General features: G+C 44.1%; 1 protein-coding gene across 14 annotated transcripts in view; it reads left to right on the top strand.

Annotated features, from left to right (window-relative positions):
* Positions 1 to 27,294, top strand: part of PTPRK (protein tyrosine phosphatase receptor type K) — a 1,613,435-nt gene that overhangs the window by 954,045 nt on the left and 632,096 nt on the right. For all 14 annotated transcript variants that reach the window (XM_078648913.1, XM_078648910.1, XM_078648911.1 and 11 more), the window contains one exon: positions 23,347 to 23,640. In XM_078648913.1, coding sequence (XP_078505039.1) covers positions 23,347 to 23,640 — 294 coding nt within the window. The remainder of the gene's footprint in view (positions 1 to 23,346; positions 23,641 to 27,294) is intronic.

Here is a 27,294-nt window from a genome sequence, read left to right as displayed (position 1 = left end):
TGTGCTGGCGGGTGGGTTCTGGCTGAGGGAGGTGGTGAGCTGCTCGGCCGTGATCTTGCTCCAGTTCCTACGAGGAACCTGTTGCGGGTGGTGGTTGGTCGTGGTTCTTCTGAAGCTGAAGTGGACGCAGCTGTGGTCGGTCCAGTGAAGTCCGGTGGAGTGGCTGAAGGTGATGTGCTTGCTGGATGAGAAGACTGGATCAAGCGTGTGGCCGGCGTAATGGGTGGGGGTGTTGACCAGTTGCTTGAGTCCGATGTTGGCGAGGTTGTCCAGCAGGGCGGCGGTGTTGCGGTCCTTGTTGTTATCCAGGTGGAAGTTGAGGTCCCCTAGGAGGATGTAGTCAGCGGAGCGGAGGGCGTGCGGGCTGATGAAGTCCGTGATGTCTTCGCTGAATTGTGTACGTGGTCCCGGGGGTCTGTAGACGAGGGTGCCTCTGAGGGTCGTCTTGGGGTCGGTGTGTATCTGGAAGTGGAGAAAATCGGCGGCGGCGAAGGTGTCGTTGGAGTCGATCGTGATGCGGATGGTGTTCTTGTGTACGATGGCGATGCCTCCTCCAGTCTGGTTGACGCGGTCTCTCCGGATGATCTTGTATCCGTCTGGGATGGCGATGGCGATGTCGGGTGCTGAGGAGGCGTTCATCCAGGTTTCTGTCAGGAAGGCGACGTCTGGTGAGGTTGTGTCGAGCAGGTTCCAGAGTTCGATGGCGTGTCTGTGGATGGAGCGGGTGTTGAGCAGGATGCACTTGAGGTGGCTGTTGTGGATGCTCGGCTTGGTAGCTGTGGTGCAGGTCTGGAGGCAGGTGAACTTGCAGGCTTGACAGGTGGAAGAGGTGTGGCGCCGCGGCCAGGGCGACTGACGCTGGAATCTGGGGACCACGGTTCGATCCCCGGCTCCGGCGGCAGGTCAGCCCAGCACCATGTGACTCTGGGCAATAGCTCGCTTAATCTTCCCGACGGCCCCCCAGCGCCTAGAGACCCTTACGGGTGATTGTGCGCTTTACAAATGTGGACTTTACTTTACTTTACAGGTGAAGGGTCCATGGGTTCGTCTCGGGGTGGCTCGGTGGCAGGCTCTTGTTCGGTCGGGTTTGAGTGCGATGAGGGTGGCGGCGTCGTAGGTCCGTCGTGTGGGCTGGCAGCGTCAGGGGCCAGGGGTCCTGGCACCGGTCGCGGTCCAGGCACGGACGGGCGCAGACGGGCTTTCCTTTGGCGCACCTTCGGCGCACCGTCGGTGCTCCCGCTGCGCGCGTCCGCTGCGCGGTCGCTCAGGGGGCGTCATAAGTAAGGAGCCGGGAGGGAGGAGCAGCTGGGTGGCGGGAGCGGGGTGGCGAATGGAATCACGGGAGGGCGGGGCCGCAGGGAGGCAGCGGCGGGAAATCCCAGAAGCAGCGGGCAGCGGGAAAGTCCCAGGAGCAGCGGGCAGCGAGCGAAGGTATCTGCAGGCAGGAGGCGACAAGGCAGGCAGGAGCGGCAGCAGTGAGTGGGGCGACCGAGCCCTGTGGAGGGCTGAGCGGTCACACACTGTGGTCCCCTACGGTCCCCTTAAGTAAGGAGCCGGGAGGGTGGAGCAGCTGGGTGGCGGGGCGGCGAATGGAATCATGGGGGGCGGGGCCGCAGGGAGGCAGCGGCGGGAAATCCCGGAAGCAGCGGGCAGCGGGAAAGTCCCAGGAGCAGCGGGCAGCGAGCAAAGGAATCTGCAGGCAGGAGGCGACAAGGCAGGCAGGAGCGGCAGCAGTGAGTGGGGCGACAAAGCCCTGTGGAGGGCTGAGCGGTACTTGAACAAGTACACCGTGGCTTATACCAGCTCGATCTACCTAGCATTCATGGATCTGTCCTCAGCGTTTGATTGTGTTAATAGATCAAAGCTTTGGCAGATGATGCTTTCTATTGGTATTGACAGGGACGTAGTCCTGTTTTTAAGGGACCTTCACAGAGACAAAAGAGGTTGTCCGTTACTCGAAAGATCTTAAAGTGACCCCCAAGTTTGCTATCAGGAGAGGGGTGCCCCAGGGCTGTAAATTGGTTCCTTTCCTTTTTTAATTTGTAGATTAGCTCCTTTGAGAAGGACCTCTTTAATTTAAAAGCTGATTGCCCCCAGGTGGGTAAGCGTAGTCTGACGGTCCTTCTGTGCGCAGATGATGCTGTCTTCATGGCGAGGACAGCCAGGGGCCTACAACTTTTGTTGAATTCTTTTGTACATTTATGGAGGACCTGGACCTGTTGGTTAACCACAGTAAATTGTTTGTAAGCAAGTGGGACCTCGTACAGCTAAACCCTATACTTTTTGGGTAGGAACCACGACAAAACTTCTAAGACAAATGTTGTCACGTATCTGGGTGTAGTGTTTGATAACGCTCAAAGCTGGTGCCCTTTGATTAGTCGAAAGATAGGGGACCTGGTAGAGCGACTGCTGCTGTTTCCAACTTCCAGATTGGGTGGAAAACCGATCGGGCCCGTCTGAAGATCTACAGAGCTAAATGTATTGCGAAGGTCACTTATGGAAGCGATATATGGGGTTATACTGGGCAGGGGGCACTACAATTCGTTTAAAATACTTTCTTGAGACGGGTATTCTCTTTACCGCAGAGCATTCTGCGTTATGTTGTACACAAAGAATTGGGGATGGCCTTTCTCTCAGATGAGCTGGCTTTTCACCCCCTAGCTTTGTGGATGAAAATCTGGACCAAGAAATGAATCACCCTTAGTAAGGACATTCTAAGGGATTGTCTCTCCCTTGATTATGTTAAACGTATCTGTTGGTTAAAGTATGTTAGAGAATGTCTTTGCAGCTCAGGAAGGGCAGATCTAATTGACATCCCAGAAGCGATATGTAGGAGGGATCTGACTTGGCTGAAAGAGCGTTTTCTTAAAAGGTGCTTCTGGGCTAGAGAGGAAGTAGAGTTGAGAAAGCCCAGCTTGCACTCGTCCATTGTACTGAATTTAATGCCAACTATTGAACCATATACTCTAGGGGTTAAAAGTAATCCTGATCGGTTTTTACTGACTAGATATCGGCTTGATCTTTTTCATTACCTTTTGACCCAACCACGTGGAGCTCATAGAGGGCAGTGTATCATGCCCTGTGGCTGCGACTGACAGTCTCCTCAGGATATGATGCACTTTTTACTGTTATGTAGTTCTTATGAGGCTCCCAGAAAGTCTTTTATTATTCCTATTTTTTAGAAAAGCTTGGTTAAGAGGGTTAGACCTGCTTTTATTTTTTGTTACAACTTCTTTCAAGTGATTCAGTAGTGTATACTCTTAGCTTTTTAAAAGCCGCCATCAGGCTTAGTTCCAGTTATGATTAATCTCGATAGTGGGGCCTACCTTTTTTAGCTCCGTAATTAGGGTCTATAATGTTCCTATTGCATTGCTTTTTGTATATATACTGGGGTTTTTAATGACGTTTGTATGACTTTTTTGGTTTTAACTACAAAAATCGAATAAAGTATGATGATGATTAATCTGTTCTTGCTGATATTGAAATCTGTAGATACCTATTAGATGGTGAATGCTGACCCCTTCAAAATCTCACACCTGCTAATTGTAGAAGTAAGCTATCTTATCTGTCTCACTGGTGCAATGCCACCCTTTGTCTACGGGTCCACAAAATGAGGATCAACACTGGAGTGGGAACAAAAGACAAGTTTATTTCACTCATGCGAGGAGTCCCATCAATTAGACAATGAAAGTGTCTGAAAGGGAATTGATAAGCATGGTTTCAAACCTATCTTTTATACATTTTGGTACAGTAAGACCAGCACTAAAACACCTTTGTCATTGTTACATAATGCTTACACAACCCCTTACACAATGCTTAGATGCTAAACTGTGGAATCCTGATGAACCCCTATCCACGTTATCTTTGTAGATCGGCAAGGGAGGTTACAGACGTTGATGGGCTAACAGATTAGACACCTGTGCACTTAAGCCATTCAGCAGGGCAGGACTCATTACTGTGGCACGCAAGTATTATCAGTGCAACCAGTTTTCCAGTGAACATGTAACTTCTGACTTTACGAAAGTCCCCGCAGAAATACACAATGGGGGCTGGTAGACAAAATGGAAGAGGAGTAGAGCTATCTTAACAGAATACTTTTGTTACTGTTCAACATAATGACGTTAAAAAAAACTGGGTACAAGGAAAGTTAGGACTTACAAGTGCTGTTAGTGCCCCCATCTGAGATCACTGGATATTGCAAAGATGGACTGAGTTTTTGTTCATCAGTGGAGTTACCCCATTGCTAAGCTATATTATACTACCCTTGTTTTCCTCAAGGCGATCTCCAATGGCTTTACTCTAGTTAAAGGGGATGTAGGTAATTCAAGACCTGATCATCAAATCAACTGACAAACAATGCAATTAATCAGAAATGGCTTGCTGAATACAAAATGTACTTCATGCATCACGTCCCCTGTTTGTGCTCATACAGATTGGGTTTCCTGGAGTTTTGGACACTCTTTAGTTTTTGGATATTTTTATATAATCACGATTGTTAGCTTCAGAACAGCAAACAAATTGTGCTGCAGTAAGAGTTGTAATGAATCCATGAACTGCCCCACCAGTATACTGCTGGTATTTATTTAGTTTATTTCAGGGGTAGGTTACTTTTAATCCACACAGGCACTCGCTTCTTGGTTTTCATGTTCTCTATGTAAATTCTTCTGTCTTTCATGATTGAGTGGTAGCTATTCCTCAGACAAGGCTTGAATATAATTGATTCTCTTTTGTGGGATGTGGTCTTACATGGCTTAAGGTCTATTTGAACATTTTTACTTCAGAGAAGAGAAAGCTTTCATTCAAGGCACTACTTTTTTTCTTTTTTATCCCTCCATGGGATTGTATGCACCCCCATCTCTCCATAATGTCCCCCTCTTCTCTCACAGTGCTTCCCCATTCCGTTGAGGCATGGCTTCCTAAGGTGCTTTATTTCTAGCACTGTTTAAACCCAACAATTCCTTCTGTTTGTGCTATAAACGTTTATGGACATTCTTTGATCTCAAATTCTGCAAATCCACCCGCAAGACCTTCTAGAATGTCTGTTTAGCTGCTGGGCATGTCTGTAAAGTAGGAATTATGGGATTCTGATTGATCAAATTTGCTTTAATTTGCCTTTAAGTATTTAGTTTGTTTGCTTTTTCCCAGTAACCTGTTATGTTATGTTAGTAGTGTTTTATAAATCGCTTGTTCACCGGAATGGTTTCTTGGCACTAGATCTAGGAAATGGCAGAAAGATGGATAGTTCAATTGTAAGCCTGACAATATAACCAAGTTTTAAGCAGTTTTCTGAATTTGAGTAGGTCAGTAGTGGACCTGATTTCCAGAGGGATAGAATTCCATAGCTTAGAGGCCAGGGTAACAAACCTGGCACCTTGTTGTCGCTTTAATTTGAAAGTGGGGATTGATAGTAGCTGAAGGTGAACTGATCGAAGGTTTCGTGAGGGGTGTATCTAGAAAGTAGGCTGTCTATGAATCCAGTTTTAGATGTCTGTGTCCATTTCACCAGTCTGTTCAAAGAAAAAACGTGTTTGCTGCAATCTGGGAGGCTAGAGTTTTTCTTGAAGCTATACTCTTTTGATGCTCCTGTTCTAGTGAATTTTATAAGAGGAAACAATGGTCCTTAGCATTTAAATTGACTTGCAACGAATAAAATATAGGCCATGATGGGAAACTATATTTTGCCTGTATCCAGCCGGACACAGGTATTTATTTTGTAATTATTCACAGATTTTAGAAAAAATGACAGTAAGGCATATTCCTGTACCGTACCAAAAAGGATTGTGTATGAAAGAAGGACAAGGAGTGTTAGGGTTACAGGCAAAGACTGAGCAAAAAATTGGCCACTTTTTAGATCAGTGAATTGTACTCAAGTGTTGCCAAACTGTTGAACACAAAGCTATTATACAACATATTAAATTGTGCAAACAGTACAAAGTAGTCGACGTTTCGATCTCTGTGCTCAAAATTAAGTGAGATCATCATCAGGACCAAAATTATAAACATTTGCCTGGCATTTTACATTCAGAGCCACCCGAGTGGGAGCAGCTCAGAGTTGTAGCTATTTTTGTTTTAATTCGTAGCGGCGTCTTAGCGATTGCTTGTTGGGTTGGGACGCCTTTTGAATGCTGGCCTCCCGAGGAGGGGAATTGGCTCTATCGGTGGGGGTGAATCCTGGTGCTCCAAGGGTGCGGAGTCGCTTTTGGAGGAGATTTCGACGTAGGGCAACGATGTGCACCAATTTCCGTCGGGGCTTTGCTGGATCGCGTGAAGCCATTGCCCCCAGTAGTGGCAAATCCTGATGGGTGGTTGTAATCTTGTCTTCCCTCTATCAGTTACCTTTTTTGTTGTAAGCATGAAAATTCGATCTTCTCAAAGGCAAATCACTTCCTTATTCAATAAGACTACTTGCTTTTTCAGTGGGTCTGTCTACTTAGCCAGGGTTTTTTTTAAAGTTATTTCACCGAGTTCATACAAACTTCTAATTACAGAGTCTACATAAATTGTACCTGCTTCATGCCCTGCATATTATCTCAACGATTTTCTAAGGCAAAACAAGGAATCAATGGAAGTAGACATAAACATTTAACCTAGATAAAGGGATCATTCCAGTATGGAAGAATAAAAGATTGTAGAGAAGAATTATTGAAAAATAAATTGTTGCTTCTCAAAAACCAAATATCAGTAAAATACAATTAAGGATAATTTATGATTTCAAGGAGTGCTGACTGTCATTGCAAAATACATATTGATTGAATAAAGTTATTTTAGAGTGAAAACATGAAAGCAATAAAAAAAAGTAATAAAATGTTCTCGTTGTTTCTGTAACTGACACAAGATTTTCCTATAGCATATGTCCAAAAGAAATGAAGGCGTAACAAAAATACAAAGACCATTTAAAACTAAATGCACCTACAATAAAATGATACCTCCTGCCATCAAATACGGTGGGGTTCACCAATCTTGCCATTTGTTGGCAAATGTATATCTTGTATATCTTAAACCATTGCATAAATAGAAGGATTGTTCGGAAAACTTTGTAAACTTAATTTTACTCCTTCATTCTTTTGAAGCATTGGGAGAATCATAGTTTCAGTAATGAGCAACCAGGGATTTAGCTATCAAGATAGAGCCAATAAATACGAGGCCTGGGCGGAACTCGCAGAGTTTCACTCCAAGGAGTACTGCAAAGTTGCAAAAAACTGTGAGGTTAATTGAAATTCCACGAACGGGTGCAAATAGGCATGTTGCGCTGCTCACACTGTGATTTAGCACCGGGAGCTCATTTTGCTCTGAAGGGTCATCGCACATGGCCCAAAGCGGCGCACAAGAGGGCGCAGCTTCTTGAGTAGAATTTGCTGCCACTCGAGTAGAGTTTCAGCAGCTTTCTCAGAGTGAATAGTCGTAATGGCCTGCGTTGGAGAAATCTTGCCGGGTGCCCTCCTAGTAACCAGAAATCCCACTAGGGGACACAAAATCTTCCTAGTTTGCCTGCGCGGGAGAGAAAACAGTTGGCAGAAATTGGCCAGAACTTCATGTTACAAGCATAATGCAGTGTGACCAAAGCAGCACCAATTATGCCGGCGGAGCTAAATATATCACCCACCCTAATAAAAGCCAAGTAACTTATCTGTTTATTAACCAAGGTTGTGTATGGTGACTGCAGTATCTCATTTCATTTTGATTGAACTCTGTTGGATTATAGTGATATTTGTAATTCATGTAACTTTGCTCTTCGCCCTGCTTGCTCAGACTTTTCCCGTTTTTTAGGTCGACGCCCGGAAATGCTGGCTAGCCAGCTTCCGGTAGGAGATCTTATGTCTCTTAGTAGTGTGGTTTAACCCGCCTTTCTCCTCTGCCTCTCCTCCATTGGCTGGCTTCCTAAACGGAGGCCAGCCATTGGAGGAGAGAGACGTCACTCGAAACAAGCTCCGTCTCTTTCGGATTCGGGGGCGTGTTTTTGGTGTTCTTTCGCCCTGTGACGTCACCCGTCACTCAGAACAACAAAACACGCCCCCGAATCCGAAAATCTTCTGAGCTTTGGGCCGCCATTTTATTTTTCTCGTCTGCCGGTGAGGATCGTCTTGGTCTTCAATTCGGGCTTAAAGCGGCCGAGTGCCTTCGCCCCCTTATCGGATTCGGAGATCGGGGCTGCCTAGAAGGAGGTCGGCGTGCTCCTCTCTAACTCGGGCTGAGGAGGGACTCGCAGCGTTCGTCCCTGGAGTGGCTTGGAGTGGAGCCTAGTGCCTGCACAGCTGGGATCGGAGCAGGGACTTGGTCATCAGCCGAGGCCGAGGCCGTGATCGTCTTGGAGGAGGTCGGAGAGTTCTCCCCTTCGGGACCTCTCGGAGGGGCTGCGAGGGTCGGTCACTGCTCACCTTTCACTGCTCACCTTTCACTGCTCACCTTTCACTGCTCACCTCTCACTGCTCACCTCTCACTGCTCCCCTCTCACTGCTCCCCTCTCACTGCTTCCCTCTCACTGCTCCCCTCTCACTGCTCACCTCACTGCTCCCCTCTCACTGCTCCCCTCTCACTGCTCCCCTCTCACTGCTCCCCTCTCACTGCTCCCCTCTCACTGCTCCCCTCTCACTGCTCCCCTCTCACTGCTCCCCTCTCACTGCTCCCCTCTCACTGCTCCCCTCTCACTGCTCCCCTCTCACTGCTCCCCTCTCACTGCTCCCCTCTCACTGCTCCCCTCTCACTGCTCCCCTCTCACTGCTCCCCTCTCACTGCTCCCCTCTCACTGCTCCCCTCTCACTGCTCACCTCTCACTGCTCACCTCTCACTGCTCACCTCTCACTGCTCACCTCTCACTGCTCACCTCTCACTGCTCACCTCTCACTGCTCACCTCTCACTGCTCACCTCTCACTGCTCACCTCTCACTGCTCCCCTCTCACTGCTCCCCTCTCACTGCTCCCATCACCTGATTTCCCGTCGCTGTTAAAATCTTTACAGTCCGACATTTTGCCAAAAAAGAAAAAAAACAAGAAAGTTGTACCCCCTCGACCGATGCAATATATATCACAGGTGCGTGTTCATTAGCCTGAGTTTCCGTCGCCTCATATGCTAGTTTATTTCAAAGTATCTCTCCCTCTTTGGAGTTCTTTAGGGTGCCTTCGAGCTTTGCCCCTACAATCCTCCCGGTCTGCCCCTACGGCTGCTTGTTCTGTTGTGGGACCCTTCCCGCTCCTCGTCACTAAAAGAGCTATACATTCCCTTCACCTCTTCTGTGGTGACACACGGGGTCTTCGCGCGTTTGTTGGTGCACTACGAGTAGTAGGCACCATTTATCAGCTCTGCACCCCCCAGACCGTGGGCCCGGGCTCTGGCGAGGGCATGAACGCGGCTGCCCTTCTAGGAACATTTCCCTTATTGCCAATATAACAACAGGCTCTCTCCTACAAGGGCAGGGAGTTAATTTAGGGTATAGTGTAAGGCTCAATATACTGACGTCACTTCCCGTACCCCTCCCCACCCGCATCTCCGCCCCACTGCAGAGAGATTGCTGATGTGGCTCTGTTCTGCACAGTACATTATGTACACTGGGGACTGATTTAGGATCTGGAGATTGGTTTTCACTTACCGATAAAATATTAATAGGAAGGAGTGGTAAAAGTGCTGCAGGTTTTGGATTTCTTTTACGTGAACCTCGCGCGCTCTTTAGTGTGGGTCCGGTTTTAATTGATCAGAGCAATTTGGAGCGTTTTTTAATTTTTTTTATTCAATTTAATTATTTGTTATGTATAGCGGCGGAGGAGTTCTTGCAACCGTTCATTCCCCATGTCCATATGGGCATGCTGTTGGCAGCATCACAGTTCGTCCTCAATTCTCACTTTGTCTGGTAAAGCATCTTGTTACAGGATGGGAGAGTATCACAAACCCTTCCCACTGAGCCTAGCTAGGGGCTTTAATGCGACGTAATCTTATTAGACTTGCCAGAATACAATCGATGACAAATAAGCAAGATATCTGTTCCTTCTCATTTTAAAACTATCCCAGGCTTCAATTATTGTGATTTCCTGCGCTTAATACAAAAATGCCAATTTGAACAAGGTAAACCATTGTTACTATTTTTTGCAATGGTATCCTACCGGACAATGTTTTAACGCAACAAGTTGCATTTAGAATATTATTTTGCAAAACTGGGCTGTAATATCCCTTAGGTCAATACTTGCAAACTGCTGTCCCTTTTACAAATGTCAAGACTTAATGTAATCTTGGAAGACCCTGCCACAGAACCTATGACGAGTTGTGCAGAGAGTCAAGAATGTCTCCTCAGAATAACGCCTAATCTACTGTTTTTATCCAAGTGGCTGGAACAACTGTATTTACCAATAGCAAGGGACTGCTCTATGCGATCTGATAAAAACAGACCGTGAGTTAAAGAGGCAACCACTTTTTCAAAAAAGCAAGTGGTTACCAATTTTTCTGAAACACTAGTCACCAGAGATCATCCACTCTAATACATCCTGATGTCTTGCAGTTCTCTGGCTCCAAGTGGACGTTGCAACGATTTTCTTCAGTGGTGAGGGAAGAAGTGGATTGACAAGAAAATACTCTGTTACTGGAGCCATCTACTGTTACTTGACCCCATTGGGATTCAGCAGCCTTCACAAGCAATTTGGCAGACAATCACGCAGTATCTCTCTGAAAAGAAAAATGTATTTGAATCTTCCCATAAAAACTGCAAATCAATTGGAGAACATCTACAACGATCTTTGTTGTGCCACTTTAGCTTTATTTCACTATAAATGTACATGTGGTATGCTATCATCTACAGATCTTACATTTTCTGACTTGGACTGTTGTCAATGCCTCGCATGTGTGGTCTCCTTCAATAACTTTTAACTAACACTTAATTTGATTTTGTTTTTAATTTTGAAAATAAATCGGTCACAAAATAACACAATCGTATGGTTTACCCTTCTGTGCTATGGCCAAGGGTATAAAGAAAGCTCCATCAATATCCCACATCTGTATCATCTGCACAAACTCTGGATTGTAAACATACATTTAAGGCTGGCAGAGCGCAACAAGTATTGTACATTCAATAACCCATTCCCTTGATTATATGGATTGTCAAATTACTGAAATATCAGATTTTTGGATGGGGAGCGAGATGATAAGGGAGAACGGTCAGGACCTACATTTTCAAACATTTCAAAATCCCATGAAAAACCCACACCCCACTCAATTTTGTTGGACGATGCACACACAGCACCAGTCCATATTTTTACACCATGACTCCACTGATGGAGCCGATGGACCCAGCCTTTTTTGATCAACATCTGTGAGCCTCTACCAACGAAAGGCTATCAAATAATTTGTGATCACTTAATAAATCTACTTACACCTAAATGTGTGTAATAGAGTGGACGCACAGTGAAATTTCCTGTCTAGTTTTATTCACTATTTATTAATTTGGAGTTTTATATATGGCAAACATGAGCCGTTAGGGTATCATAGCGCTGTACAAACAGGTAAGTTATACATACGAGGGAGAAATGCAAAGGGAATACGCAATCTTAAAAACATAAACTATGTAACATTCAATCAGCAAATTTAAACTCCGAATGTGCCCCAGAAAGTAGTAAAGCAAAGTGACTTCAGGGCTGCTCTTAAAGGAGTTTATTCAGCAGATGCATCTTTATTACTTTTTAAAAGGAGAAAGTTGAGTGTTTCAACCTGATTGCAGGAAGCAATGCATTCCAAATTCTTGGGGCTAGACCGTAGAATGAGCGGTTGTACGTTTGTAGAGGTTTCAACAATAGGGAGTTGGCATTTCTTAGGGAGCGACTACCACCAGACAATCAAGTTTCTTCTCCAAGTAGTCTGAAGTGCTATGGTGCAGGGCCTTGTGTGTCATTCAGGCTATCTTCAGCGGGATTCTTGCTTCCAGCGGGAGTCAATTTAGCTGTTTTAGAACTGGAGTAATGAGGTCAAATCTTCTGGATCCTGTGACAAGCCTGGCTGCAGTTCAATGTGGCCCTTGGTGGCACTAGCCTTGCTTTAGGTAGGCCGGCCAGAGTAGTACTCCCATAGTCTAATCGAGAAATGACTAGGTTTTGGACAGTAAACTGAAGGTCATCAGGAATCAAAAAGGGTTTGAGTTTCCTCAGTAAGTCCAGATGTTAATTGGATCTCATATGGTTGCACTGATATGGTCTTGCATTTTTAGGTGCTTCTACGGAGTTATACATAGTAATCTAGTGGAATCTATGGCGTGGGGGTGCAGCTGTTAGATGTAAGTTTTTCAGCCACTCTGCAATGAGGTTAGAGTGTGTGAGGGGGATCAAGAGGAAATCAGTTTTGAGGCTGTTGAGCATAAGGTGATTATGGATTAGGCATTTATGGATTTCAGTAGGGTGCAATTGAGAGATTTGATATCTTCTGGTGAGGAAATTTTTCGGTACAGTTGTGTATCATCTGCGTACATGTGCCTCATTAACCAGCAATTTCTACACAACTCTTATCTAAATTATGACATATACAATAAGATCTTATTGCCAGCCTTGTCCCCGTTACCCTTCTCACTGAAATTCTTTAGGTTATGATACACCAATAGCAATTAAGTGAGCTGATAACCTGAGAGAGAAAGGTTTGTGCTACACTTATGGTTAACACATTCTAACATCTTCATTTTCACAAAATCTTAGCAGTTAAGCCAATGTAAAGTTGAGAATATTATAATCAACCACACCTTCCTACAAATGTTTACGCCTCATATAGTGCCCTAATTTCATTCAATTCACCATCCTAGTCTTCAGCTGGGCATCCTGCCTACACTGCTTCCCATTTCAATCCCAAGATAAGTGTATCCTATTGCTTGCTAGGCAATTGATTAGCCCTCATGTCAGATGACATCCAGCTGTAGCTTTTTGATGTCAGGTCACCACTTGACCAATTGAGCTGGCTGAAGAGGACACATAGGAGGATGATAAATCAGTAGTTATGCACTAGGTTACTATTTGTATTCATGACTGCAAGGCAAGTAGGAGGTGTAATGGGAACATTCTCTGAACCATTGAGAACATTGGAGCTTTTTTCGATGTAGGATGGTCTTACAAAATACCTGAGTATCCTCAACAACCCATCTGGAGTATCACTGGCGTAACGAACATTGAGGGGGCCTCCCTGCAAGGTATGTAGAGGGGCCCCCTCCGGGTTCAATTAGGAGCCCTCGAGACAGAGTGCAGTGCCGAGGGGGCCCCCTGGAGCTTTGGGCCCCCCCGCACAGCGTGGGCTGCGGGGGCCTGTGTTACGCCCCTGTGGAGTATCAGAGTCCTGCATACAGTGTGCAGAGGAGCAGTTCTATGTAGTGGTGGGCTGTGCACTCTGCCAGCTGAGATTGAGAAGGGTTTCCAACTCTGCTGGGAGTGCTGAATTCGGCAAAAAAATCCAACTCCGCTGTGTGGGGGAATTTTCCCCACACCAGATACCCCTACTCAGTACCAAGAATATAAACTCTAACTGTCACTACAGTTGCAGCAGAGATCGACGACTGCAAAAACTTCATGTTGCCTGATGTGGTGGTCCCCCAGGAGCTGAATGTTTAGTTCCGGGTCAGAACAGAAGGGAGGTGTTTTCCTCTGGTGAGTTAAGTTATTGTCTTTTCTGGGGCGGGTTGTCAGGCTTGTGGACTGTGGAGCTGCTTCAACATCTTGCAGACTAACCGTGCAAGCTCCCCTTGAGTACACTGGAGTGGACCCGATTAAACCGATTGACAAATGTGACAACTTGGCAAAGGACAATTTATCATGCATTGAGGTCAGTGGCTGACCCCATGCGTTTTAATTACTGTAACTACACCTCTAAATTGTAATTTAACTAGTCGTAAAAGGGAACAGGCATTATTGCCTGAGACTGGTTCCATAAAGGCTCCTTACTGATGCAAAGGAGAGATGGGTCTCTATCTTCCCGGGCGGATGTTTAAATTGTATTTATATAGCGCTTACTACCCTTGAGGAGGCATTGTCTCCCTCAAAATCTGCTAATATTTGACTAATGTGTGGGGGCCTGTAGTATATTTGAGTATGTTGGCCACTGGCTATTGCTATGGTGACTTCTAATAGCTAATCAAGAATAGCATTTGCCTTATTTTCCAGCGGTTTGGCTACCTTTCTAATTTTCTTTTTTGTGGCTTGAATGAATGCAGTAGCTGCAAGACAACGCTTTTGAGTGACTTAGTTTACTGTACCTGAATCTACTCGAGCTCATATTAAAGTAAGTCAAAATATATTGGGATTTAGAAAACTGGTGTTATTTCAGTAACCCTTGGATCTTATCTACCCTTCGAACTTGTCCCTAAAGGGGCTGCGGTTCTTCAAGAACCATATCTTCAAGGAGAGCGTTACCTACTCATAGATAAACCTTGCAGGTCACATGAAGTAATCCCTGTGAATGCTTTTGTAGGCGATCAAGACATTACTTCACATAGTTAGAATATATTTAATCAAAAATTCACACAACAGCATAATCGTTTGTAGAGCCATTGCTTCCCGTTAAAGGTTCATAGTAGACTCCAGCGACCTTTGTCACCGTAGGCTTCTTACTTCAATGCTTTTCGGATCTGCAAAGGAAATCCTAAAATATAGGGATGGGGGGGGCAAAGGTCACAAATGTCAGGAGCAGCATTACCTCTGCTAAACCTCACCTCTGTTGTGATTCTCTCTCTAAGTTAAAAGACAAAGCCACTGGAGCCATGATTTCTATACGTTCAAGGGGTCCATGATATTTATGGTCTGCTTTCTTAAGCTAATATATGCTTATATAAGATTCTGGAAAGTTCCGTATTAACAGCTAAAGTGCAAATGTTCCTTAAACTGAATAGCAAGGCCAGAATTTTTAACAGAGAAAGAGGCCTGTTGCTAACATTAGTCCAACCGGTGCAGTGACTCCTGCCACCAGCGCTGTGAGTGGTTCACTTCACCCAAATGTGTCTGTCCTTTACTACTCAGCAGGGCACACTTTACTTGTCTACTCCTTTTGAGGGCGAGCCTGGGCAGCTCATGTGCAGCTCTGCGAGGCATGCTGCATTGGAGTATGGACTTTAAGCTCCCCCCCCATATTTTTTATTGGCTTGTCATTGTCCTTTGTAAATGCTGGCTTCTGATTTGTTAATAGGCTTGTTAGTCCCTCCTGAGTACCACCTTGTCTTCATTTGTAATTTCCCGTGAGGACTGTCCCTTGTACTTCTGTTGTTACACGGTATGTCTTAGTTAGTCTTTGAGCACTATTATCTTTAATGAGTTTCTCCTACTGCAGGCACAACATTCTTTCCTGCAACATTCAGCATGCCTTGCGTGCTTTCACTTTACAAGCAGCTCGGGACAATAGCGGCCGCTTCTTTGAAGTGAAATGGTCTCGCGTTTACAAGAGTTTGAGCTATTGGCATTGTAAATGACAGTGCCTTTTATTTGTGTTAATTATCAAAACAGATATAAGGCATTGTCAGTTACAATGCCAATAGCTTAAACTCTCACAAATACGAGACCTATTGCATTGCAAATGCTTGTTTCAGAATATTCCTGGGGAGAACAACTTCTTGATGAAGGTGAGCTTGCTCACAAGGTGGGTTTGTTATTGAACCCAGCTTTGAGAGGCGGTAGAAGTGGAAGTGAGACACGTGGTGGTGAAAGTTGGCAGTGCCATTGGTGGGATTGGTTGACAGACTCTTTTAAACATGTTTGTGCACCTGCAGTTTTTGTTATTACAAATTAAACGTTGGCTCTAAGCAAGACAATAGCCCTTAGCCGGTGGGTGAAAGCCTAGTTTAGGCTTATTTCAAAACAAAAACATTGTTCCTGAGTGGAAAAATAACTCTGTTTTCGCCTTACGTGTTCATTAGAATCCAGTACTCCTCAAAGCAATCTATTTCTAAATCTGAAAATCGTTTTCCTATCCTTTTCCGTCCTCCGCAGTGCCTGACGCCACCTTTACGGGCAGTTACCTTCAACGAGCACAACCGCATGATGCTTGAAGCCAGTCACAAGCTCTTTGTGACGACTATTGCCTGGGGTCGGGGGATCCTACTCAGTGAATTTTACCTGGCAGCATATGATTGATAGTCAGAATTACATCGGCATGTCTGAGGTTGCACTTGGCAGGATTTAATTTAATAGAGTCAGGAAGGTTGCCTTAATCTCTTTCTCTAAAATCACATTTGGCAATCTGTACCTTTGACGGTACAGTGCGGTAATAAGAAAATGCTAGCTATGGTTAACAAAGAAGTAATTTGCAAGTTTGTAGCATAGCTAGAGTTTAGGGTTGAGAATATGCAGTCGCTGATTACCCATATGGGACTGTTGGTTACACCACACCCCTGGGTCTGTGAAGCATATTGTATTACGAGGAATATTAATAATGCTGCCAAACAATTGCTTTTTAATTTACTGGCTGATTGAAACTCATGCATAATTTATAAAATCGAGGAAGGACTTAAACAAATACATCTCCTTCCCCTCAAGTGGCTGAAAAGAAAATGCATATGCTAATGTAGGAAAGCAACAAACATAAAATGTAATATGCAGTGATGTATTTGTCTTGTAAATACACATTTCTGGTTGGTATGAATCACAATATGAAAGAGTACTCTATTGGGCACTGTTTTCTGCATCAGCATGAAAGCCAGATACTCTTTAGTTTTTATTATGCATTCGGTTTGAACGACCGGTTCATCATTGCACTGACTTCATTTTTTATACAAATTGTCCTTGACATGCTTGCAGAGAGTTTGTTTTTGCTTAAATCAGTGTAGAAACTAATAGTTGGAGAAGGCCAACACATGATTTTGGAGTACTTTCCAAATGTACCTGCCATCAACCACGTCAGCATTTACACATGTTACCTGTACGAATCATGGCCTTATGGCTCTATGGCAATCAAGAGTCTTGAATATGTTCTGAACAATCTGATACGTTCACAACTTGAGGCCGTATTACAAAGAAAGCCCCGGGGCGCAACAGCTGTTTGCACCCGCTATGCGCTCCCCTGGGGCACTTTGGTATAACAGAAGGGGGCGCAGGTGCTTGTGCAGCCCCTTTTGTAATACCAATAGCGCTGGTGGACATAAAGCACCAGTGCTATCGTCAAGGGGGCATTCCCTCATTTGCATGGGGTCGTGCCCCATGGAAAAATTAGGGACTCCCTTTGCCTGCACTTTATTACTGACACAGGCGTAGAGGCAAAGGAGCCCTCAGGAGGCAGACTGACAGTGCGTCACCTAAAAGGTGGCACACTGTCATGCGCCCCTAGAGAGAAGCCCTCTGCGGGGGGGTAAAGGGGTCCGATGGACCCCCCTAGAAATCCCCTTGGAGGCGAGTGCAGTCACTGACTGCACCCACCTGCAAGGGGGTCTGTGTTCCCCTTTAAAAGTGCAGATGGGTTGCCATCTGCACAGTGAAACATGGAACAGCTGTAAAGCAGCCGCTCCGTATTTCACGAGAAAGCGCAGTCCGCAGGGCAGCACGTATTTGCGGTGCAATTTCCTTCATTGCGTCGAGCGTACTTTTTTAAAGGTGCGTTTGTTGCAATAAAGTAAAATGCACTGCATGTGTAGTGCAGCCATAGGTGTTCGAACTGTGAGAATAATAAAGCAGACTTCTTGGTTAAAAAATGAACACCAAACTGCTGAGCAAGTGTTGTTTCTTTGGACTAGAAGTTGATAAATACATAGGGGGCCGTATAACAGTAAGTGTTCCCGGGTGCAACGGCCGTTTGCGCCTGCTTTGTGCCCCACCCTGCCCCCGGGGCACTTTAGTATTACAGAAGGGGCCACAGACGCTTATGCGGCCCTTTCTGTAATACTGATAGTGTCGGCACTATCTTCAGGGGCCTTCCCTCATTTGCATGGGGGTGTGCCCCATGCAAATAAGGGAATACTTTTGCCTTTGTGCCCGCGCCTATTATAGACGAGGGCGCAGAGGCAAGGAAGCCCTCAGTGGTTCCCCTGCCCCCCAGCCCCTGAGAGAGCCCTCTAGGGGAAAGACGCCCCCCTCCCCCCCCACCCAGATATCCCCTTTAAAAGTGCAGGCGGGTTGCCACCTGCACTGTAAAAACACCGAAGAAGCTGCAAGAAGGCGCTCTGATGCCCAGCACGATGAAGGGAAAAGTGCTGCATCTGAAAATCAGGCAAGGGAAAGGAAATGTCTTGCTTTTCAACTGACAGGGGTTCATCAACTTTGAGCCACACATCATGATAAACCCAACAAGTTGTATGTTTTATTCTTAAGCTCCCACTGCCTCCATGTTTGACCTACTGTTTGTAAAAGTTTCTTAATCGTTCGCAAGAGGGCAGGTCTCCATAATACACCAATCCTTGCTTCTTCCTTTGTGTTCTACAGAAGCCTTTTACATTTTGAGCAAGTGTGTCTTACTAGCAATAATTAGCAGCCGTAGGTTGCCTAGCGTTTTTTTAAACGATAAAGCTATTTTACTGTGCATGGCTTCTTCTGTTTTGTTCATACTTTACTATTCATGTTTTTTTCCTCTGAGATGAGAACTTTTTTTTAAATATTAATGTGACAATGTGGTAAAGTTTTGCTATAGTTGTAATGTGGTTGTATCTCATAGTATCATTGGCACAAAATATCCCATTGGGTGTAGATTTTAACTCCAGTTGGTCGATGTTTCTGGCAGATGATATTTAGTCAATGATATTCTGGGGTCATACTCTTTAATGTGGCTGGTAAGGCGTCTGTATCAGGCTCGAAATAAACCTTCTATGTTGTGCTCTACACAGGCAGACTGCCACACTGTAAATCTTGTCATACATCACACAACGCTCAATCGCCTATTGGCCAGCTGCTGTCATCCCGCAAGTACAGTCATCTGTATATTACACTCTCAATCAGTTCCCTGAGTCTAGGGCCAGCAGCCATCTTCTCCCAGGTGTTTCAACTGCTTTGCAAGGCTGTCCGGTACCTTTTAAAAGGTGCACAGGTAGAGAGAGTTAAGGCGCCCCGTACCCTCCCATTTGGCCAGGCATGCGAAGATTCCGGAAGGAAAAAACATATAAACGCTCCTTTTCAGGAATGGCACCCAGGATCTGGAATACACTCCCTCCAGAAACCAGGCTTGTCTCCTCCACTGCATTTTTTAAGAAAGAAGTAAAAACTATCCTCATGGCTAAATTCACCTGAACTTTTACTTTGGATCTATTTGAGTTCACTCTCTTGTTTTCTTACCCCTTGTTTTTGTAAAGCGATCTGATATCTGCAAAGATCTTGTTCGCGCTATATAAAACTTTCAAAATAAATAAATAAATAATGCTGATCCGCACACGTATTCGACATAACTGGGAAACGGCCATTACAACGAAGCCTTTACAACGAAATCGTTAACCACGCATGCAGTACAACGCATGCGTGGTTAACACGAAAGCCTTTACCACGCATACCTTTACTACGAGGTTTGTAGTAAAGATATATGTGGTAAAGGTAAAAAGTAAAAAAAGGGGGGCTTGGGGGGGTCTCCCCCCCCAAAAAAGAAACTCACCTGAAGTCACGTCGGGTATCCGCGTCGTTTAAGAGAAAACGGAAAATAAACTTCCGCTTTCTCTTAACGACGTATGACGTCACCACGCTAGTAATTGTGGTAAATGTTATGCGTGGTAAACGAATTCCGTTGTAACGCATGCGTGGTAAAGGCATGCGTTGCAACGGAATTCGTTGTAACGTCATATATTCGACATAACTAGTGTGGATATGACCTTGCTTTGTGGTCATTGAAAGTGATTTCTTTCAGGCCCGATGAGTGCTATTGCATGTCCATACTCTGAATTTAAGCTTTTATTTTCCTTAGTACCTGAGGCTTAGAAATTCAGTTTGTCTGCGTGAACCTTTGTTTTAAACCAGGAGAAAATGTTAGTTCGTGAAAGGGTGGCTTTCAGGACATTGATGCCTGTTTTGTGATGGTAGTTTGAAATTGGGATTCTTTTTCCAGGTGAACTATGCATCATTTTCGTAAACATAATGCACAGTACGTTAACTGTTTCAGAGGTCACCTGCTTGAAAATTGCACTTGAAGTTATGTATACAAGTTATGGAAGATAGGTCAGATGCTACAATCTATCAGGGGTTAAGACATGACATATTGTCAAGAGCAGCTTGAATGCGATGCAGAGGAGTTGCCACGGCCTTTCAGACCCAAGGATATCTGGAGCGCTTTCACAACATATTTATTATCTAAAGTTCCAGAAAATTAATATTGAGGAGTACTTTGGAATATATTCATGGAGAAGGGGCACAGGTGACGAATGAAATGTCAGTCATTGGTTGAGTGCCATGATGTTGTTACATGCCACATCAAGTGTTTCCCACTGTACTGAGGTGTAAGTTGGACAAAATTCAATAAACATAAATAAAATAAAAGTTATGTAAGATGCCTCCTCGGAATGTTTTCCATGTAGTTTCTGAGGCCACACAATGAAGGTTTCTCCCCAAGTGCATGCAGCTGCAGTGCCCAACAGTTTTCAAGTCCCTTCACGACGTTTTCTGCTCAAAATAATCTCCTGCAGGTGAACGGTGTGCGGAAAGGCAGAAGAAAAACAATTACACAATGTGTAAAACCCTGAAATCCCCACATCCTTAAGAATGTACAAGTCGTGTTAAACTTTAGATGGAGCAATCTGCATATTCAAACGTGTCACAAGCGCAGGTTAACAGTCTTGGGTGGATCCGTAGATAATATGTATCTGATTTAAAAATAAAATAAAAACCGCATGAACTCTTACTTGCCTTTGTGAATTAGCCTCAAAAGCATAAAAAAGGAAATCAAGTGGGAATCTGCAGATCATATTCTTAAACAGTGAGTACAAATGGAAGCACACGCCTGTGCCCTGATTACCCTTTTACTGCTAGGCTGCTGAACGTTTTGGGGCATGTGAGTGTTTAGGGAGAGTACTCCTGTGCATTTATTCTGCATGCCCAGGAACGGGGGTGTGGTTGTGACTCGGTCCAAGCAGGCTCCGTTCAGGGGTGGCTCGTTGATCAGCGTCTCTGGCTACCATCGGACTACTACTTTTCGAAAAGCGTGCCTTTCATACCCACTGCTGCTTCCACTGGTTGGGTGGCCCCCTGTATGACCCATTGTTGTAACCCATTACAGCCTCTATTTCTTTCAGCCCTTCGTGCTCGCCCCTTAAGACCAAAAGCTGCTCGGATTACTCTGGTAGCGCGTAGAGCATCCCTAATGCTAATTTTTGCGGCGGCTCTAGACGCGCTGTGACCTCAGATTAGATACTTAATATGAACCGACAATCTTTATGTGGAATTCCTTATTTAGCCGATAGTGTCACTCTTAATCTGCTTTTTAATCGGATCCAATAACGGCAGACGAAAAAGGACTAGATGTTAGCTTAATGCAAATATGGTTTCTTTTAGAGACTCGAATACTGATAATCCATATGGCTCAGCTTCTATTAATAATGCCCACGCATCTGGCCCACTCTTCGGTGGTTTTACTGCTGGCTGGATGAAGACTGGAGAAGTGTTTGACAGGGGCACAAGAGAGGTCAAGAAGCTGTGCCCGAATGGTCTTGCTTGTTTTTTTTTTTTTAAAGAAATAAATTAGCAGGGCACAGTGTCTGGGCATCCACTAGATGGCAATGCCATCAGTTAATGGAAACAATGGCCTAAAGGTTTGACAGTGGTTACTTGACGTGGATAAATGTTCACACGTTTTAACAAAACATTTTTTTTATTGAAATGAGCATCGGAATTGATATGCTTTGATATATTTAATTGGAAACACATATTACAAAAAATGTGAACTTAAATAGTTTAGCAGAACGTGTATTAGCTAACATAACAGGGCATTGTTTCTCCTGTGACAGAATCCATTCGAGAAATATACATTACTAATCTTATCATGCAAAAAATGTTAGACAGGGTCGAACTGGGAACCCAAAGGAGCCCTGGCAACTTTGGTCAGCCCAGCCCCTGTACAGGGCCTGGCGAGCGAGACTGACCACTACTAAGGGGCTTTAGGGGGTGAAGACGGTGGATTCAACAACCGGTTTTTCATTGTCTTAGCTTTTAAAGCATATTAAATGGTGGCCTTACAGAGCACAGGACACCTCAATCTTTGTTGGGACCTTTCTATAATTCCCCCACTATCACCCTCCAACAGTGCCCATCATCTCTCCATAGCCCCTCTGCCACATGTATTTCATTTATTTTATAGCGCCTCTCGTAGCAGTCTAGGGTGCCGGAGCACTTTACATCACGCACACGCACAGAGACAATGATTGATATATGTGTAAATCAGTGTATAATAAAATGTTACATATGACCAAAGGGAATACAAGGTGTAGGATTCACGTCATCCATAGTGATGGGTGTTTTCTTCAAAGAGTGCTTGGGTCTGGAAAAGTACAAACTGTAACGGTAGTTGGAGTTGGATTGTTGGATAGGAATGTATTTCTACCCAAATAAACCAATTTGAGCAACACTAGGATAATGAATGTTGAAAAATCATAATGTTCTTAACTTATACCTTGCATTTTGCATGCAGCTCTTGGAGGGTGGTTCATAGCTCACTGTGCTAAATTACTATTGTAAGTTATGACCTGCAACTAACAAAAGGACCTTTTTGACTAAAGCAGTGACGCACTAAGCTACCCACATAAATAAAATACATTTGTCATCTGCATGGGACTCCTCCTTTCTTGCAGCAGCCGTCTTAAACGTCTGCACAACTTTAGATGAGCTAAAACTGCCTCTAGACAAAGCTCCGACCTCTCTCGAGTACTTGGATTAATCATGAGAGATCTCAATCTTAACAGTTGTATTGTTGCCTGAAAGCTGCTGGATATATAAGGAACTCTGCGGCAAGAGTAAGAAATTAGTCATTATGCTGGCCAGGCTGCCGATATTGCAGCACTGCTTTAAACCCGGCCTCAGCAACACAACCGTCCCTCTTCCGCCCAGTCCCCCCCCCCCCCCCTCTCCCCCGGCGTGCGGCCAGTCCAGCCTTAGTTACCGACATTGGAATTGTTCTGAACGAACTTTAAACTATAATTAACATAATGCCTTGTGGAGTAAAGGCATTGTAAAAATAATCTAGAATGCATGGAATTAGGACGAATGCGTGTTGTGGTTTAAAAGAATATTTATTCAAAAGGGACTTGTGTACTGTTGGAATTGTCTATAGGTTGTAGAGTCGCACCTTTTTTTAAAAATATGATTAAAGCAATCAACTTGTTTCTGTAGACTTTTAAAAGATCTTCGCACCAGTAGTTCAAGCTTATTGGTCATCCATGAGCCATCTTGCAGCCATTTGTTTCTGAATTTTTGTGCTTTGGATGTGCTTTCATAATTTCAATATGCATCACCTTTCTTTTGTAGAATCACCACGACCTATAGCACCGCCGCAGCTTCTTGGCGTGGGGCCTACATACTTGCTGATTCAACTGAACGCCAATTCCATCATTGGTGATGGGCCCATTATCCTGAAAGAAGTGGAATACAGAATGACTACGGGCTCATGGACGGAAACCCATGCTGTAAATGCTCCAACATACAAGCTTTGGCATCTGGATCCAGATACAGAGTACGAGATCCGCGTTCTTCTCACTAGACCCGGGGAAGGAGGTACTGGGCAGGCTGGCCCTCCACTGATCACAAGAACAAAATGTGCAGGTAGGGGCATCAGTCCGCTTTCTTGTCTAGTTATTGGATTGGTGTGTTTTGATCTAGTGAGAGAGATGTCTCCGCTTATTCAGTTTAAACCTGTCGACTATGCTCCACAGTTATTAGTTATACTTAACTACTAATGATAGTCTGTGCAATGTCCACAAAGTAGCTTCTGAACTAACTCTATGCAGCCTGTATTTCAGAAAAATACCATTATTAGCATATTAGAACAATCAATAATTACTTTTGGGACAGGAATGTCCCCTGCATGGTATATGGGCATGTTCCCCTGCCTAGGGGCCCCAACTGCACATATATCTTGTAACTCAACTTTTAATTTGGCCCTAGTGTCATGCTGATCTAGTGTGTGCAGAGAGGCCGACGCCGGTCCCTGACTATACTAGGCTCAGATCTTGTCCTGTGACCTCGAAGAGTGCAGCAAGCGTTCCCTCATAAGTGGACAAAGAACCACCGCCCCTAATTCTTGAGGCAATGGTGGCAGCTTGCGCTGTTTTTGGTTCTAAGCCTACCGGACAGCGCAAATCTCTGGTTACAAAGACATACTGGGAACATGCTGAAAGCTGGCCTAGAAATGCATTCCACCCATTGCTTACCATTGGCTTTGCCTTTTGTCACTGGCATTGGCACGTTTCTGTTTGCGGGCTTTATTTGGTTTTGCCTGTCCAGCTTGAGTTAATTTTTCAATGGGGTATAGCCCTGACTAGCTCCTTCTATTCTTCAATGACTCCTCTCTTTTAGGGAACTCTTGGTGGTTTCCTCTATTATGGAGCTCTAAATGAGAATACAGGTTTTAAAGCGGTCTCTCCTTGCATGCCCCTGCACCCCTAGCGTATGTTTTGTTTAGAGGTTGCTTTTCACAGGGCATGCTTCACTGGCTGCCACAGCATGCCTTCCACTGGGATGCCAGAAGCTGTCATTTGGTTTTTTACCACTCCAAGGATGTGTAGGTCAATTAGCCGTTAAGAGAGCAGGGTTTTATCTTTATAGCAGGACAGAAAACTTTTGTAGCCAATTTGCTGCCTGACCAGACCGTAAAATATGTACATTGTTCAAATGTTTGCTGATGATGAAATGTGAGCCTTTGACACAAAAGAAATCACTAGAGCACACGTTTGTATTTCTTTGGGAAATCTACCTGTGCTTTGCAGCGATTAACAATTCAGTTACGTTTTCTTTTGCGATGCCTTTTTATTGGATGCTTATTTATTGTAAGCAAGCATTCATTTGTTCTCTTGGAACGTTCCTTCCACTATGTACATCACGTTAGCATAAGTTGAATAAGTAAGTTACGCTCATTTGTTTGGCAATCAATATGCGGAGTGTTGCCCTTCTGCATTTAATACAATGTCTAAATTCAGATTTAGTTTTTATAATGTTAGCTTCTTTCCCAACACACACAATGGTTCTCGTGCTTTTTGTGTAAGAAAAACATAATACAAAATCTACCTTTCCTGGTTGGCCATCGTGTAAGCGAGAACATGTACTGCTTTTTCGGACGCCTGTTTTATTCTAAATAAACCCCTCATGAACTGGATTATTTGGAACCCAATACAAGCAAGCATTTTCAATTAAATAAGTCTCTCATTTGCAAGAGTTAAGCTATTGGCATTGTGAAAGACAATGCCTTTTATTTCTTTTTTTTAGAAATTAACACATAAATAAAAGGCATTGTCTTTTAAAATGCCATTAGCTCAAACTCCTGTAAATGCGAGACCTATTGCACTTCAAAGTGGCTGCCATTGTCCCCGACTGCTTGAAAAGTGAAAGTGCGCATGGCGTGCTGAATGTTGCAGGAAAAGCATGTCGTGCCTGCAGTAGGTGAAACTCTTTAAAGTAAATAATGCTCTCAGACTCAATAAGACATACCGTGTAACAGAAGTAAAAGGGCCAGTACTCATGGGAGCTTACAAATGAAGACAAAGCAGTAGTATGGAGGGACTAACAAGCCTATTAATGATTCGGAAGCCAGTATTTACAAATGACAATGACGCAAACCAATGAAAAATATGAGTGAAGAGTGGGCAGACCTTCAAGGCCATACTCGAATATAGCATGTCTTACAGAGCAGCTCGTGCGCTGCCCAGGCTCGACCTAAAAAGGACATGTTGTGGGCCGCTGGCCATGAAGCCAGCAGTAAACAGCAGCTCAGTGGTCACGTCTACCTTTATTTCTATGCACGTTTATTATGTTGACTCCTTTATCATGCAGATGCTTTTACCACACAAAGTAAGCATATTTAAGGTACGTCTACACAAAATATATAATTTTAATTTAATCTTGATATATATTTTATATATATAATTTTTTATTTGTGTTGAGGGTTATCCCCAAACCTCCCCTTTTTAAAGAACAATTTTACTTTTAACCTCCCTTTACCACTATCCATCCCTAAACTCTAAAATTACCTTTACAACTCTCTACCACCACCTACCCCTAAATCTTTATATTACTCTTACCATCCTTTGCAATTACCCACCTCATAACCTTAAAATTACCCTGGCCACCCTGTACCACTATTCACCCGTAAACATCCCAAACACTAAATGTATATATCGATTTATATATTTATTTATACATAAATGCAAACATTTACCTTAAATGTACTTGCGGTGCATGGTAAAGGCTGTTTCCTGTTTAGTATTGCTTTAGGATGGCATTTATCTGACACAGATTTACAGCATTGACTATATTATGTGGTTTTAGTTACAAAACTACAAGTTCAAAAGAATGTTTTTGCAGAATTTATTGGGCCAATAAATGCATACTCTGCCCTTTATTTAAATATTGTTTCATATTATGTATGACAAAACTGTAGCAGATGCTTTGTCAGTTGATATATATTTCTTTATTTTTGTTTTTCAAACTATATATATATCTATATGGTGTCCGAACTACAAATTCTCAATGCTACCCTATATCTGTGGATTCCTAGCGTTGTATGGCGTTTTAGGATCCGAGCGAAATTTACAGATTCATGCCCTTATATAGGTATAATTCACATTTCTCTTATATAGACATAGAAATCATACCCATATTTAGATATAACCCATCCAGTCCAAATACAGGCATGGCTACTTCCACTAGTTCCAAAAAGCCACAGCGATTTCTTGGAAAACTCGGCTTCAACAGTCAGGGACATCCCCTTTCTTGAATATTGATTTGTCCTAGAAATCATGGCGTTTTCAAAGAACTACCATTCCCTTGGGGTTCTTTGGTGACGTTATTATGTCTTACTTTACGTCAAACAAGGCACCTTCAAGGTATATATATGCCTACACTTGCTCTAGCAAACACTGTGGTTCGGAGCAGATCGACTATCTACTTGCCCGACGCAGCTCATTACAGCAGGTGCCGAAGGAAGCCGACCCTCCAGCTAACGCACTGATTGAGAAGCTGTCCATTCTCCCGGCGAGAATCCAGCTCCAGTGTTTTCAAGCTCCCCTCGCGGGGTGTTGGCAAATCGAGTCCCGAGACAGAGATACCAGACATCCTTCATTCTGAAATCAAGGTACGGAGCGGATTAGACCCTAAGAGAAATCTTGGTTAGATTCTTGGCAAAGAAAAACGAAACCTATGCTACACCTCACTTACTTCTTCTCTCGTACTAGGCTTAGGTTAGGTACAGTTGGGGTAGACAAC

This window comes from Lissotriton helveticus, chromosome 6 (assembly GCF_964261635.1).
Source record: "Lissotriton helveticus chromosome 6, aLisHel1.1, whole genome shotgun sequence".
NCBI lineage: Eukaryota > Metazoa > Chordata > Amphibia > Caudata > Salamandridae > Lissotriton > Lissotriton helveticus.
Note: the sequence above shows the minus strand (reverse complement) of the source record. Positions and strands in the feature narration are given on the sequence as shown.